General features: G+C 27.3%; 1 protein-coding gene across 26 annotated transcripts in view; it reads right to left on the reverse strand.

The window, feature by feature from the left end:
- The window catches only part of LOC129912627 (voltage-dependent calcium channel type A subunit alpha-1), a 174,023-nt gene that overhangs the window by 70,949 nt on the left and 84,983 nt on the right, over positions 1 to 18,091 (reverse strand). For 14 of the 26 annotated variants that reach the window (XM_055990954.1, XM_055990953.1, XM_055990939.1 and 11 more), the window contains 5 exons: positions 15,899 to 15,928; positions 12,190 to 12,387; positions 11,405 to 11,918; positions 5,885 to 6,217; positions 4,404 to 4,967 (listed from right to left, as the gene is read on the reverse strand). In XM_055990954.1, coding sequence (XP_055846929.1) covers positions 4,404 to 4,967; positions 5,885 to 6,217; positions 11,405 to 11,918; positions 12,190 to 12,387; positions 15,899 to 15,928 — 1,639 coding nt within the window. Of the gene's footprint in view, positions 1 to 4,403; positions 4,968 to 5,884; positions 6,218 to 11,404; positions 11,919 to 12,189; positions 12,400 to 15,898; positions 15,929 to 18,091 lie in introns of all 26 variants that reach the window. The other 12 variants (XM_055990960.1, XM_055990944.1, XM_055990959.1 and 9 more) reach the window with 2 other exon arrangements.

Genomic DNA, 18,091 nt, shown 5'->3' on the forward strand with positions numbered 1-18,091 from the left:
TTTTGAGACATTTTTTTTTTTGAAAATAGTTAGGGTCGTTATTTTTTCAATAGTTTCCATAAAAACAAAGTTTCAATAACATTTTCAAAAAAAAAATTTTAACTTTTTTGAAAATTTTTCTTTGTTTAGGTATTAAAATTATTAAAACAGTTTATACAAACATTTCATTGAGATCGATCGTTTGGTTTACGAGAAAGACCGATTTCAAGAAAATGGTTCTATGGCAAGTACCTAATGTTAATAACGGTACAAAAAATATTTTTAATGCTTTAAAAATACGATATAGTACGGGAAAGTAAGATGTTATAATATGGGGTTTGGGAATAAATTCCGAATTGTATTTTGACTACAGGACCCGAAAGAGTATTAAGACACGAGTCTAAAACCACATTTTGCACAATCGCACCTAGAGTCATTTGGGCGCCATTTTGTTTCTGATAAAAATTTTACTTTTTGACATAACTCAAGTATTTTTGAGTCTACAGAAAAAAAATATATGGCAAACTTGAAGATAATTTAATAATCTACAATATATGTTAAATAACTTTTTTTCGATTATCCCTTCCGTTTAAGAGTTAGGGTGGTTTTTTTTTAAACACTTCAAAGGGTGAATTTCATATTTTTGCCATAGCTTTTTTTGAAAATTAGTTGTAGACCTTTTAATAACCTTTTAATTTGACAGACCGTTTTCGATCTGTGTAGAAAATAACTTTGAGTTTATTTAAGAACTTTACGTGTTCAATTTACAACAAGGTGGTTATTATAGAAACATTGATTTGGTACGCGGTTGAATGAAGAGGCGTCATGTTCAAATCAACAACGGCTAAGACAAGATAATCAAGGCTCGACTTCCGGTTTTTTTTTAGATAAGTATTTTTTTCTGTTCTACAAAAAAAAAATAGCTAAGGCAAACTCAAACGAGAAAAATGTACTTCATTTTCCAAGGTGTTTCTTCGGATGAAGTAAGATTTTGGTAAGAAATCACTGCGTGTTTTTATTTTTTAAGCTGGACTGACATTTTGAAGAAAATATTATTTTTAAATGGTTTCATGGATGTCAAGTCAATTTTGTATACCAAAGAACAAGAAAGGAGGTATAGTGTCCATGATTCAATGATTCCAATTTGTTCACAATTTTGTTAGAAGAATCTCATTCAGCACGAACTTCAAGGGGATTTATTTTTTCATTCAAATCATTTTGAATTTCGAAAAAATGCAACAGGACTGACCCATACCTAAACACTCTCCCAAAAAATTGATGTTATTAGAACATAACGTAAATATTTTCAATACAAATATTTTTACACATTTATTATGATCTATCTATAAGCTTTTTCCAATAATTGTAATAATAAATATTTTATATAAAAAAGAAATCTAATATTTAACAAAATCCAAATCAGATTGGAAAGCCGATATATGAGTATAATATTGAAAAATACTTTTCTATACAAATTTTTGAATTTTGTATGTATAGAAAAAAATCGCAAACTACTACCAATAAAAAAAATTTATAAAAAAAAATTGTAATTGAAATTTATATTTTCATATATAGAAAAAAAAAAACTTTTCTTGAACCAGATACAAATGCATTGAAATAAATCCATGTATTATATAGATATATATTTTTTTTTTCTAATTTAAGATAATTAAATCGAAGCACTACGTCTATACAACATTATAAAATTGTAAAACTTTAGTAAATCATTTTAAAAATATATATATTTTCACTCAGACTAAACCAATATAAATAAGTAATTAAGTTGCCTTTTTAATGAAAACTTAATAATAAATCTGTTTTGGGCTCTAGTTATGCCATATTTTTTTTTTTTTTTTTGTAATTTTTTACTAATTTTTAATAATTGCAACTTTTTATAATGTCACCTTTAACTAGATTGTCATCAAATAATATTCTTCTTTTTTTTTTTTGTATAATTTATTCAAAATCGCATTTCATGAAAATCTAATAGAAGAAGGTTAAAGAAGGTAACACTAATATAGATTTGATTAAAAGAAATTGTATCTACAATAGAGACAGAGGAAGCAGATATTTTTTTTCTACAACTATTATATTTTATGGAAGGGTTAAGAATAAAATAATATATATTATGAAGTATTTTCTATAATAAAGACACAGATAAGAAACATATCATAAGTATTTTTTTTTTTTTTTTTGTTAAAAGGAAAAAATGTCAGAGTATTAACTAAGAGTTTTGAGGCGCTTAAACTAATTCGCTTCACACAGACTATAGGTGTATAAGATATGTAGGTAGGTATATGGGCAAGGTGCGTGCTCTTTTTGTATACAAAAAAAGCTTTGAAAATACATAAATCCTCCATTTTTTGAAAGTTGTAAAAATGGATATTTATCATTTTCAAAACTTTTTTTTATATATATTTTTTTTTTTGGAATTTTTAAAAATATGTAAAAGGTGTTAGATAGAGTTTAATCTAGCACCTACTGTTAATAATTTTTTGTTACATTTTTTTTACGATCGCTTCTTAAAGAAAAATAGTCACGCACTGCTCAATTCAGTTTTCACATACAAAACATAGATATTTTTGTATATAGACAAATAAGTAAAGAAAGGAGAAGTTACACATATATTTTACACACGCGAAATATCTACAGGGCTGATTATTTTATTTTTGTTTTGAAAATAAAAAACAAAGGACAATGGTAATTTTTGTATGGAAGCTGGCCCTGAGACCAATAACGATGAGTCATATGTCATTGGAAAGGTATTTTTGCGTAGATCAATTGGTTATATGGCACCAAGACTCAATTCGCTGTGGGAAAAAAGTTATAGCCATAAATGTAGAACAGAGTAAAAATAGGAAATAGACGTAGAAGCGACCGTCGAGTTACTTATCTCATACGGATAGGAGGTAAAATTGGTGTCAAATGAAAAATAAGTTGATAGAGAAAATAAAAACAAAAAGGTTACCGCTTTTAAAATGGGAACTTCTATGTGGCAACCCTATTTTCAAAGAAAAAAATGGTATATTACACATCTTTGTAGTATGATCAAATAAGAACATTTTTGAAATGCCAAACGAAAGCTTAAATATATAAAAAAAAATAATAAAATAATATAAGGGATGTTGGCCAGCAAATATGGAAACCCTATTAACATTAAAAAAAAAAAAAAAAAAAAAAAAAACAAATCATAAAATCTTTTTTGTACAACAGAGTACAATTTTGTATCCACTAAATGGCTAAACTCCAGACCAATAGTTAGCTGACAAAAATACGGCCAAGTAATCAGCAACCCTACTCAAATGCTAAGAAAAACAGAATTTTTTTTTTTTTTTACAAAAATGTATGGAATTTGATAGAGTTAAAGGTCAAAAGATAACATATGATATCACACATTTTGGCTGTAAAAATAATATTTTAAGTATTTCTAAGCATTTGCGTAGGGTTGCCGATTACTTGGCCGTATTTTTGTCAGCTAACTATTGGTCTGGAGTTTAGCCATTTAGTGGAAACAAAAGTGTACTCTGTTGTACAAAAAAGATTTTATGATTTGTTTTTTTTTTTTTTTTTTTTTTTTAATGTTAATAGGGTTTCCATATTTGCTGGCCAACATTCCTTATATTATTTTATTATTTTTTTTATATATTTAAGCTTTCGTGTGGCATTTCAAAAATGTTCTTATTTGATCATTCTACAAAGATGTGTAATATACCATTTTTTTCTTTGAAAACAGGGTTGCCACATAGAAGTTCCCATTTTAAAAGCGGTAACCTTTTTGTTTTTATTTTCTCTATCAACTTATTTTTCATTTGACACCAATTTTACCTTCTATCCGTATGAGATAAGTAACTCGACGGTCGCTTCTACGTCTATTTCCTATTTTTACTCTGTTCTACATTTATGGCTATAACTTTTTTCCCACAGCGAATTGAGTCTTGGCACCATATAACCAATTGATCTACGCAAAAATACCTTTCCAATGACATATGACACATCGTTATTGGTCTCAGGGCCAAAATTACCATTGTCCTTTACAAATAAATATTTTTGAAGATGAAAAAATATTGCAACCAATATGTTTTAGCAAACACCGATGGGATAGACAGAGATCTGCTATAGTTTTTATTTTTTTGCGTTTTCTTTTCAAACTACAAATAAAAAAATCACAACAAATTAACTAAAAAAAAAAAAAAACTAAAAGTTATTAAATATAAAACAAGCCAATTAAATTAATTTTCTTAAGTTCTGTAAACATCTAAGCACAACACACACACATTATAATAAAATAAAAAAAAAAAATTAAAATTATAAATAAAAAATTAATGAATTTTTATAATAAATTCTAATTTTTGTTTTAATATTAAAAAAAAAAAAATTTGATTTTTTTGTTAAATTTTTAAAAAAAAATTTTTAATTTTACTTACTGGCACTCTGTGGCAGTATGTTTACTATCGTCCGTACAATAAAAAAATTTCCCATTGAACAATTGTACACCAATTACCGAAAAAATAAATTGAAACAATATATACACGATTAAAATATTAACAACATTTTTAAGCGAGTTCACCACACAATCGAATACCGCTTTTAATTTCGGTACACGTTTAATTGTTTTTAATGGACGCAGGACACGTAATACACGCAACGATTTAATCGTTGATAAATTTGCTCCCGCTTGGCTACCGGTCATATCGAAACCGAAGCTTACTGCAGCGCATATAACGACCACAGCATCCATAATATTCCAGAATTCTCTTAAATAGCTGCCAGGATGTAATATAATACCTAAATCTACAATTTTTAGTAACATTTCTATTGTGAATACGCCCGTAAATGCATAATCGAAATAATTTAAAATTTTATTTCGCGTCGAATTTTCAATGACGGGATCTTCGGCGGCCAACGCTATCGATGACAATGAGATGACGACCATAATGAAAAAATCGAAGTATGGCAAATTGACCACCCAATGGGCTCCACAACGAATACTGTATTTTTTTTTTTTTTTTTTATTAATTTTATTTAATTATTTTTTTTTTTGTTTTATGCCAGCATCATCATCATCACGTTCAAGCATCGGAAAATAGAAAAATAAAAAAAAATGAACATTGGTTTGTTAAGTAAAAGTTTGTGTTTTTTTTTTGTTGTAAAAATAGTCTGACAGGTGGCATTGTGTGCTAAAAAAAGATTTTGTATCGATTTTTTTAAGGATCTACTGAAATTCATTATGCGGTTAGAAAAATATATCAATCGACAAAAAAAAGTTCAAAAATATTTTTTGGTCCCATTTCAAAAACTTGATTTTTCAAAAAAAAAAAAAAAATTTGTATATATTATTTTTTTTTAGAATTTTTTTAGTTTTGCCTTTAATGTCCTTAAAACGTTTTTTTTTTTTTTTTCTTATAAAAGACGTTTGCCAGAAAGTCCTAAATTAAGAAAACGGTTCTCTGGCAGTTACCGTTGGTTGATAAGGTTCAAACAGTTTTTGTTTTTTTAAATTTCAGAAGTAAAATCAAAATTATTGTGTATTTGACAGGTATTGTTGAACACCGCAAAAACAAGAATTTTATTTGACCATATACAAGATCAAATATTATTTATGGACTAGAATTGATAAAAAAAAAGGACCCATGTGGCTTCCCTGAGGTACACCAGTTCAGATTCAATTATAATTGAATCTGAAAGAGATATAACATTTTTCTCGACAAAAATAGTTTTTCCACATAAAAAATTGTTCCAAAAAAGAAAAAAAAAATAGATAGTTAGAGGTGTAAATAAATTTCTTGTAAAATTCAATCGATACAAAATCCTTTATTATTTTTAACACTCTACATACCAGACTATTGTTTTAAATAAAATAAAAAAAAAATTTAAAAACAAATTATTGCAAAAAAAGAATATTTACGGGTTTGTTGGTGATAAAATAAACATTGATGAATATGGCAACATTGGTTTGGGACCTTCTGTCACTTCCTCTTCTTCTTTTTTCTCCTCTTCTTTCTTTTTACTTTTGCCACTTGCCGCGGGCGTTGCTGTTTGTCCTTCAACATATACACCATCGCCTTGTAATGCTTCCATTTCTTTTTCAAGCTCCTGCAGTTGTTTTTCTTTGTCCTCTTCAACTTGCTCCTCTTCGGCTGCTGTCAGTTCTTGGGCATTTGCCAAATTATCGACGGCGATAGCCAAGAACACATTTAGCAGTGTATAGTTACCGAATAGCACCAAAACGATAAAGTATCTGCATTTTTGTGTAATAATAAATAAAAATATTAATCATAAAATAAAAAATAATAATAAAATGTATTTTCCTTGTTTAGACAAAAAAAAAAAAATTAAATCAACTAAAAAACTAAAAATAAAAACAGTTTTTGTTCTAAATTTTAAACGAGTACTAAAAATGTGAAATGTAATAATTTAAAGGTTTTTTTTTTTTTAAGTGTACCTATGTTTAAATTACGTATTGTGTCCATATATTATGTGTTATTATATTGATACTAAAAATGTTAACTGAATTGAATGTAAGTGTGTGTAACAACAAAAATGAAAATGTGTTGGAAAAAAATTATAAATTTCTATTAACATTTGAGACTAAAAAAAAAACTTCTATATGATTACTATATAATTAATCATATAAATAGTTTTCTTATTGAATCAATGTTCTAAGTTTTTTAAGTAAAACACTCTCTTTTGTTCGATAAACGTTAGGCTGCCATTTTCTCCCGAAATTTTCTTTTTATGTTTTTTTTTTGTTGTTAAAAAAAATATATTTTATTTATTGCACTTTCCTGAGAACTCGAAAAAATCCATCACCTAATTCCATATTAAATGAAATTATTTTTTAGAAATTAATTTCCCTTTTTTTGACAATTTCTTACATTAAATTGTCAAAATTGTAGTAGATTTGTCTTTCCTTTCTTCTTATTAATCGTTGATATTTTCTTAAAAATACATTTTTTGTTTTTTTTTTTACTTATATGTATTAAATTGAACTTGTTATAATACTGGTAATATTGGTATTGGTAAAATCATGCACTATTTTTGTTTGGTTTGAATAGATTGTTGTGTCTAAAGGAAGCATAAAAGCTATTGCCAATATTATGATTTTTTTTTTTATAATTTTGTGCGCTTTATTTTTTTTTTCTGCTGAAGCATTGGATTATTTTGGAAATAAAACAAAATTTTAATATAACTTTTTTGTTTTTGTTATATTTAATAGTAAAAGAAAAAAGTGCAAAAAGTGTCATTTAAACTTTTATTCCATATTATTTTATTTTATTGTTTTTAATTAAAAAAGGATAACCCTATACAAAAATAAATAGGCGTGTTTCATTAAATTTTATTTTTTTTTTTTTACTGGGTCTTTAAACCAATTAATTAATTTTAAAAAGCATGAAAACCAAACATAAATTTCCTACAATTTTTTTTTTTCAAATTTGCATGTATATGTGCTCTTTATCGAATGAGTCTTTTGTTGTATTCCAGATTAAAGGGAATTTTCATATAAAAAGCATGATGTTGTCGGGAAAAAATTAACAACCTTTTGTAAAAAAACAAAACACAAACTAATTGTTTCAAGAAACTGAAACTTTACCTACGCAATATTTTACCAAAACATGCATTAATTTAAACAAAATATACTTATTCCCTAATTCTCAATTTTAATTTTTTTAATCTTGAAAAACATTACAGAGCCTAATTAGGTTTTCCAAATTAAACCGAATAAGATTGTTTTCAATTTTTGAAGGCTTTCCGAAAGGAATTATTTTTAAAATAAACTAATTTAGTTTTAAAAAAAAGTTTCTTTTAGAAGACTCTTTAATTTTTTTTTATCTTGATTTTTTTTAGGAAGAAAAACTTATTAAAATTTTTCCTTTATGGTTATAATGCTTTTCAGTCGTCGTTTTTTTTTTTTTTCTAAAACTAAGAAAAATTTTAACGAAAAATGTACTAAAGTTAGTATAATAAAAAAAAAAAAAAACAAATATTTAAATCCTCAAGATAAAATATTGAAGTTATTAAATAAAAACCTACAAAAATTCATGCATCATCCTACAGAGTGTTGATTATAGGTATAGGTACTATTAAATTTAGTACTAAGTATTAAGTATTGAAAAACAATAATTTATTTGTAACTAAATTTTTTCATGCTCGAACAAAAACTTTTAAATCACCTGTCACTTCTGAGATTTAATTTCAGATTTTAGTAAGAGAATTAAAATTGTTGGAAAGAAGACTATATAGAATTACCAAATAAAATATTCTAAAATAAATTCTAAAAAATCATATATGTATGTATATAGTATGTTTGTACTAAATATTATTAAACTACTTGGTGGAAGAAGAGATAAATAGTGTTTTTTTTTTTGCTAACAAACAACTTCATTTATCCAAAATTTCAAAATTTTGAATTTCCAACAATTTGTTAAATTTAATTCTCTTAATTTAAATCTGTTTTTTTTTTTTTGATATTAGAAACACTTATGTTTTTTTGAAGACGATGATTGCGCACATTAATGGTTCAACGTTCAACGTTTTGATCTTGATTTTCGTTTTGGTTTTATCTAGCGACGTAATTACACAATCTATACTTTTTATGATTTATTGGCTACAGGATGGACTACTTTATATGTTTAAAAAAAAAAAAAAAAACAATGTTGACTTTGACACAACATATACAATAATGTTTTAAATACGAGTACAAAATACATTAATTTTTCTAAAACTTGATTAAAATAATAAAAAAAAAAACAATAAATATTTGACATCTCTATATTAAATGATGGTCAAATTTATTTATAAAAGTCAAATAGTACTCGTTTTTTGTATCTTCTTATTACATAGAAACACTCCACATCACTTGATTAAATCGATTTTGTTTAAAATTCTTTTTGAGTTATAAATATTAACTTACGTGTCTTTTGAAATTTTATTCTATCACTAAGAAGGATTTTTATACCTTTACTTAAAATGTTAGTTTGTTAAAGGCTGATGTATGTTTAATCAATGAGGCTTTGACTGGAAACTTTCTGTTTCATACATTTTTATATGAATACACTATATGTTAATATTGCCAATCTCTTCGTCTAACCTACCAATCACAAATGTAAAAAATAATTTACAATTACCCTATTGCATTTTTCATTAATTTCAAAATTTTAGATGTTTCGTAACGTCGCACATAGGAGTATTGTCATCAAAAAATTGGCCATAATTATTTTTCGTGGTTTTTGTTATTATTTCTGTTTTAAATGAGTATTCCTACAAAAATATACAATATAAACCTAGTTTTTGTTGTTTTTATTTTTTATCAAAAACTAACAAATTTCATTAATGGCCTGTACTCCGCCTGTCTACATTATTTTTCTCAAATTTTTTTCCTCATCCCTAATACGCAATTCTCAGTTTCTTTTCTCTCTTCCCCAACCTTAATTAAGATCACCCAAAATAAAATACACTAATGACATCAGTAAATTTAATTTAAAAATAAAAAACGTTGCATAAAGTAAGGAGTATTTTGTATCAGAAAGTGAAAAACTAATTGACCCTCAATTCTCTAAAGAGCACCTAAGAGCACCCAATTTTTGTTGCATTGTGTTAAGGAACATATAAACTAACTCATAAAATTCAATTCATCGCAGAATAACGAGGTATACTAAAACAAAATCATTAAAATTCAAATAATAACTTAACAAAAATATCAAGTTTTTAGATACTAGTTCTAAGCCCGAATTAAAATAGAAAACATAATCTAACATTTCCAAAACTTTATTCATATCGTTAATAAATAACTGAAGAATTATTATCCATTTAATTTTTTTTAGATTTCTATCACAACACTTCGATATCGATTCGATAGAATAACACTTACCAAAATACTTCGCATTCAAATAAAAATGAGGTAGATGTAACAGTTAACTTTGAACTCATTTTTTTAAAGACACGATCGAAACACAAAAAAATGAGTGCTGCATATTGAGACATGTTTATTTAGCACCCACTTTGCGAAACTTTTTTACTGCAAATACTCCTATGTGCGTCGTCGACTTTACAAAGACGATTGGTTTACAGAATAATCATTTTTATGGATTTTCTTATAGTTCCTATATCCAAAAAGAACGAAATTGAAATGGAACCACATCGCAGCCACCAGCTTTCCAATACAAAAAGAATTATCAAAATTGGTTCACTCAGTCCAAAGATATGAGGTAACAAACACAAAAAAAAATAAAATTTGGAAGTAGGTAAAAAAGGGATTTCAGTGTCATGCATCAAATTTGGATGGGTACTTAAGAACGGCCAAAGAGATATTAGGTATATGTATGAACTCTCATTCTTTTCTTTGGTATAATTAGCAACAAAAATCAGTCTTTCCAAAAAAAAACCTCTAGACGATGGATTTTTTTTCTGGCGACCTCAAAATGGAACTAGCTACGTTAAGTTATTAATAACTAGATCCAGACAGCACAGTGGTGACCTATGAAGAAACTGGAAACCAAATAACAAAATCCATTGATAGGTAGGAAGAATAATCAGCAGGCTATAGCATCCTGAATTTGGATAGCTAGTGTGTATCTTAGAATCAATTAGATGAATAACAGACCCGTTGGCATAAAGGTCTTAAAAACTTCATCGATTTAATATCGACAAATATGTAAATGGTTTCACTTTTAATGTATTCAGTCAAACAAAACGAAAACAGGATACTTCAGCCTTTGGTCCCAATCGAAAACTGTAACAAAAAAATTTCCAATTAAAAAAAAAAAAACAAGAATCCCTTTTTTGCAAGAAGAAGAAAAAATTATATAAAAAATTTCAAGTTGATCATTGTGCTTCAGTAGGAGTCAGAAAAAAAGTTATTTGACTGAAAAGTTAAAAATCTTTCACAAGAACATCTACTAACTCTGGATCTGCAGTCGGTCCAATCACATGTTGAACTTTTTAAGGAATCTGCGCTGCCATACAATGTAATAAAGCAGTTCAATTATTGTTTTTAGAAGAATTTTGGGCCAACGCAAACCAAACTCTTTTCTAAAGAGTTTTTTCGACCTGAAATTTGAAACGAAATATAAGGCGATCGCTTTTTAAAATCATGAAGCAAACAAATTGGACTCTAGCTTTAAAAAATCATTTTAATAAGGTGTTTGGTTTACATTGAATGTGAACTTTTCGACGAAAAACTCCTTTAGACATGTAATATCAAGATTTTTCGAAAAATCAAATGACGCCGAGTGTTTCTATGAATAAATTTAAAGACATACGGTATACGTTTAATGTATAGTAGAAGTATTTGTTATACAGGTGGAATTCATTTTTAATATAACTCGTAATGAAAAAAAAAAAAAATAGAAGAACTAAAAACTTTTAAAATAATAAAAAAAAGAAAAATAAATAAATAAACAAACAAACGAAAAAAAAAAAAACTTACAGCGAATAAATCATTCCTTTTTTGGCTCCACCCTGTGATATAATACCCTGATACATGACCTCGTTCCAATCCTCACCGGTCAATATTTGAAAGACAGTTAATAGTGCAATCGGAAATGTGTTGAAATTTGTTTCGGGCGTACCACCCTGCAGATTAAATTGCCCACCAAACAATTGCATGCCTAGCAATGCAAATATCAGAATGAACAAGAAGAGCAGGAACAACAATGAAATGATGGATCTCATCGAGTTCAACAGCGAAATCACAAGATTCCGCAGCGACGACCAATATTTGGTCACTTTGAATATACGTAGTAAACGGAGGGCACGCAGAACGGACAAACCGAATGAGCCGCCTTTCACCTCGGACCACACCACTTCGAATATCGAACCACTAATGACGACACAATCGAAACGATTGAATGATGATTCAAAATATATCCGTGGACCCAGTGCGTACATTTTGACCCACATTTCTGTCATAAATAGACCAAGAAACACAAATTCTGCATAATCTGTAAATAGAGAAAGAGAGAAAAAAAAAAAAAAAGAGACAGAAACAAAAAATTATATATGTTTTTAATATTTATCAACCCCTTTTATAGAATTCATCGAAATCGGTTTATTTCAATTCGATTGCGATGAATTCTGTCATTAGGGTGAAAACGAAGCATTATGACAAATGAATTTGGCCATCCAAAGCTGTTTTTGTTCTCTACTGCATCAGGATCCCAGCCGTTTTAAGGATGAGATACGAACTCGTTGAATGTCGAAAATTATACTTACACAGAAATTTTGTTAACCAAGCTGGCTGGCCGTAATGTTCTACAGCAACGCAAACAGTATTCAGGAACACCAAAACTATGACGAACCAATAGAACCATTGCGTTTTAACGGTGTGTCGGATCCAAAATCGAAATCGCTTTTCCGCATGCCAGAAACCCTTGCATGTTCCTTGAGTTTTCGTTCGCGATTTGAGATATCCTGAAAGTGGCACTGTTTTAGTTTACTTTACATTTTTCTATTTTGTAGATAAAATTAAATTTGTTTTTATTTTGCAATTTATGTGAGAGTTTAAAAATAAAAAATTTGAACATTTAAAATATTTTTTTTTGGCGATACATTTTACATATAGAATGTGAATTTACCATTTTAATTTGAACATCTAAACACTTTAAATGTAAAATTATAATTTTAACTTTAACTTTTAGAAACATAGTAGCTAGTAATTTTATTATGGGAAAACATTATTTTAATAGGTACATTTATATCAGGCGTTCGGCTATTAAGGGATTTGTATGAGCTCAGCTAAAATATTCCATTAGAATCTATAAAAAAAAGTATAAAACTACAGGGGGTATAGTAGCTTCCTATCCTGAATGAAGCCCAAAATACGAAAAAAAAAACATAAAATTAATGTCTTTCTTATAAAAAAAAGACGCCAGAGATTTTATATAAAAATATAAAAGGTAAAAAGGTATTTTTTAATTAAATCGAAAATTCGAACTTCTTGCACCAAATTTCCGTTTGGTTAGATACTAAGAAGTACTCGAAAGTAAGACTTTTGCTGGGAAAAAATTCCTAAATACATTTTGACTTATTGACTCGAAAGAATATCGAGACACGAGTTGATAAGCACATTTTGCTTATGAAATGCACGACTGGGTTGCACTTAGAGTTCAAGTTGCTTGAATTTTTAAGACTTTTTGTGCAGAAATTTGGGAAATGTAGGTATTTACCAATATGAAAAAAATAATATTAAATTCGTTTTTAAAAGCAATAAAACAACATCTGCAAAAAAATTGCCCTGCAAAACAAGTATGCAGTTTTATTTGATTAAGATGCATTTTTAGAAAAAAAAAAATGTTCTAAATCGTTAGAGCAGTTTAAAAAAAAAAAAAAACTAATTTTTTATAAATAATTTTTTGGAAAAAAAGTTTTAAAATAAAATTGCCATGACATTTTGCAGAAATCACTTATCAGTATCTAAAACCAAAATTTCAAAAAAATTCAATTTGAAAATTTGATTTTTCAAAAAAAAAATTTTCAAAATTTTTTTAAAAATCCAAAAATTATTTTTTTGGAAATTTGTTTTTTGGGTTATATTTAAATAATTGTATAAATGCTTCCTCACATAAAAGTTTCGTTGAAATCGAATAAGCAATTTCGGAGATAATCGGATTTGACAAAAAAAAAAAAAAAAAAAAAAACGGTTCTATGGCAGGTACCGTTAATTATGATTTTCCAAAAAAAAAAATTTTTCATTAGAAGATAGACCTTAGCTTAAAACTATCACTTGAATTTGATCGGTATATGACAAGTACCTACCGTTATTTTTGGTCCAAAAAAATTAATTCCAAAAACCCCTCTGGAGAGTCGCCAAATAACGCTACATACCAAGTTTGACCTTAATCGGTCCATCCGTTTAGGCTGTAGCTCCTTATACAGACAGACAAACAGACTGATAGACAGACAGACGGACTTCCGGGATCCACTTTTTTGGCATTGTCTACCATCGTAATGTCATGGAAAAATGTTATCTCAACTTTTTTCTTTTGTACGAATGCATAACTTGATATATAGTACCTATATCGCAAGTAAAAAGCGGTTCTATGGCACTGTTGTGTAACCGTTAATAACATTGTTTCACAAAATAAAAATCATGGTAATTAATTTGAAAGTGACCTAGCTGATGTTGTAGGTATTACTGAATACAACATATTTCAAGTTATTGCAAATAAACCGTTTTTCAATGTTTTCACATTTCAACGATTTTTTACTCAGTCATTTTTCGGTCAATTTCAGATTTTTTTACAGTACAGAGGAGTACTTGTTCTTTTTGAAAATATTTTTTTATTTTGCTCAAGCACCAAATTGGAAAAAATATGGAATGAATCTCAAAGTACAACATTTTTTTCCCCATTTTTTATAATTTGGAGACCGTTTTAAGCTACATTTTGTGTTTTGAAATTTTTTTTATAAACAGTTTTGTTGTTCTTTTTATGCTGAATCAAATGAGTTTTTATTTATCAACATCAATTACAAATTGTGGAAGTTATGATTTTTTTACTCTCGAGAAAGAAAGTTCTCATTCTTAGTCACTTTTTATAAAGTATGGGATTAGTATAGAGAATCGATAAGAACTTTATTTTGTTTTTGAAATTTTTGAAGAACTTTTGAAAATGTCCAAAGACATCTTATTGTACTCGTATAAAAATTGACAAAATTCGAATTATGTGTGTGAACATATTTTAGGCTTTATTCAGGAAACATTGATCTATTTAATAAAATATTTATCCTAAGAGTTTGGAATATGAATGAAATCGTCCCAGCCCTTGATGTAATGAATTTAGCGTTTTTCTATTCTACTGAAGTCATGAGATAATGATTTTTTTTGGTTTAAACATTATTCCGAAGAGCTAAATAGAAAATTAGCAAAAGCAACAGCTATTAACTTAAGGCTATTTATAATAAGTTAATGATCAATGCATAATAGCTCAGGTTAAGGGGTTAACTTTTTCTTTGCTTTATGTATATATGCCATCTGCTGCCATAAAAATGTACTAGATGTTTTATTATTGTAACTTCTGTCTTCTACAACGAATATTAATAAAGCTTTCTTATTGATGTGTTATTTCCAGTGTCAAAACAAATCCTAAGATCCCTTCACAAATTTGTTTAAATTAATATTGAAAACAATATAATAAGGGTATTTTTGAACCACAAAGATGCGACCTATTTGAAAAATTATGAAAGCAAATTTATTTAAATTATTATTTTTTTTTTTTAACTTTTTGCATAATAGGTGGTATAAACTTTTAAAACATAAAACCTTCCAGGTTGTTGAACATTAACATTTAGTTCTAACCAAAGCTGCAAGTATTGAGTTGCACCCTTAGAAAAAAAGTACCTAATTCCTACTTCACAAAATGACGAGACATCCCAAATTTACATTATTTGTTGCAGTGTTTAGAGAAGTGAGAATGAAAAATGAATCTGAAACGTGTTTTCCTTCAACTTTGAGTTATTTTATCATACACTCTATTAGATTATTACAATACAAAGTGAAATGTGCATTTTTTGTGCTTCCAACTGGACATTTTTGTTGCTGTTAATACAAAACAATTAAAGCTGTTGTTTAGTTTAAAATAACACTTTGAAAAAGAAATAACGAAACAACCTTTTTAGCCTACAATAAAACATTTCGCCCTATCTTTTAGAGTGTTTGTTGTTTTTGTCTTGTTCCTGGTTAAATGTGATGATTGCTTTGCATTTTTTTTTTTTTAATTTTTAGCAGCAGAGCATAATTTAAAGCTTTGGAAACTATTATTATAATAAGTAACATATTATTATTATTCACTTTAAATGTATGCATTCTTTACAAAAAGCGATTATTATTTTCGATAAATTTGCGGAACACGCTGCTTAATTTTTTTTTTTGTATAAAACACTAGCACAATGGATACATTTTTCTTAAAACACTAAATTGTCGTACCTTCCTTGTCATTATCATTATCAGTCTCAACTGAAATAGAATTTGGTTGAATAATAATTATGCGCACACACCAAATGAAATTGATAAGAAATTATAATATGTCAATAACTTACATTATAAAATTTATACACTATACAAATTTTTTTTTTATTATAATCATAAATTCTTACTTTCTAAAATGTTATAAAATATAAAAAAAAACAAACGAAATAAAAATATTTCGCAATATTTTTGTGGATTTCCAAGAAAGCCCTTACCAAGAAAGTCCTAAGAATTACCATAAAAAGAAACAAAAATAAAGTGTGTGAAAGAAAGTGTTTTCTAAAATCAGTTTAATAAAAAGTCATCTGATATTAGGAAATGACCAAGTTTCGTGCAAAACCATGATCTGAAAATGAATATTTCTAAAACGAAACTTTCTTTCAGAGAAAATTTCCAGAATGATTTCGATACTTCAAGTAGATATCAATTCAAATATACGGAGTAAAACGGTTTCTTGTCAGGAACTCCAAAATTGTATAACTCTTGGATAACTCTGTCAGCCCACCCGAATGCTTATGGATTTCAAAACATACATGATTCATCTAATGGAGCAAAGAGTAATTTGAAGCTTAAAGTCATTATCGCAAATAGATTATAATTTTAAGTAAGCTCAGAAAACCGGAACAATTTTTAAAGTCATTTAACATTAAGAATGCTTTATGAGGTACATTTATCTAAGTCTTGAAATTTTGTTACCACCGATGCACAGTGGTACCATTCTTCGTTTTTGCCGACAAAATTCATTTGCACGGCCATTTCTGGACGAAAAGTACACTGAATGGTTATAGTATGGAGAATACGAAAAGGCTGCCAACTTTTTTTTGTTCAAAATGGCGGCTAAAAAATGGCGAAAAGAATGAGCGCTAAAATAGAATTTTCATTTTCAAAACAGTATATAAGCTACAAATTGGGCTAAATTCATGTCAAAAAGTTGTTAGATTTAAGATTTAGGACTCATAGATTAATATTCATTACAAAAAATCAAAAAATTTGAAAACAAAGTCCAGAAAATGCCAATTTAGACATTTTAAGACCTCTAATTACGCTATTTCATGGATTTTTTTTTAATTTATCACAATTTTGAGATCTCTTCTATTTATGTTTCATAAGAAAATTGAAAATATTGGTGTTATATGGTTGCCAACTATGTTTTTAAGTAAATATAAGAAAACATGATATAATGAAAAGTTTCAATGTTCAATAAAACTGAGAATTTAATTTTTCCGTAAACCAAAATATACTTTTCTAATAGATTTTAGCGTTTTAAATTCAAATCCAGAGTCAAAAAAAATCTATGACGTCACGTTTTTGAGATATAAGCAGATCAAAATTAATTTATATCTTCGAAACTTGACGTCATAGATTTTTTTTTACTCCGGATTTGAATTTAAAACGCTAAAATCTATTAGAAAAGTATATTTTGGTTTAAGGAAAAATTAAATTCTCAGTTTTATTGAACATTGAAACTTTTCATTATATCATGTTTTCTTATATTTACTTAAAAACATAGTTGGCAACCATATAATACCAATATTTTCAATTTTCTTAGGAAACATAAATAGAAGAGATCTCAAAATTGTGATAAATTAAAAAAAATCCATGAAATAGCGTAATTAGAGGTCTTAAAATGTGTTTTACTAAATTGGCATTTTCTGGACTTTGTTTTCAAATTTTTTGATTTTTTTGTAATGAATATTAATCTATGAGTTCTAAATCTTAAATCTTACAACTTTTTGACATGAATTTAGCCCAATTTCTAGCTTATATACTGTTTTGAAAATGAAAATTCTATTTTAACGCTCATTCTTTTCGCCATTTTGGAACAGCCATTTTGAATAAAAAAAAGTTGGCAGCCTTTTCGTATTTTCCATACTATAATCATTCAGTGTACCAACTTTCATGACTTTTCGTCCAGAAATGGCCGTGCAAATGAATTTTGTCGGCAAAAACGAAGAATGGCACCACTGTGCGATGTTTTGAAAATTTGAGATGATTATTAACACTCTTTACAATGAATTTTTTTTTTTTTCAAAAATTCAATATCTTCATCATTTTTTTCGGTAGTTATTTCGAAATTAACAGATTTAAAAAAAATAAGTTTAAATAATAAATTTCTGTATATAAATGGAAAAATTTAAGCAAAAAACTATC

The sequence above is a fragment of the Episyrphus balteatus genome, chromosome 2, assembly GCF_945859705.1.
Source record: "Episyrphus balteatus chromosome 2, idEpiBalt1.1, whole genome shotgun sequence".
Lineage (NCBI taxonomy): Eukaryota > Metazoa > Arthropoda > Insecta > Diptera > Syrphidae > Episyrphus > Episyrphus balteatus.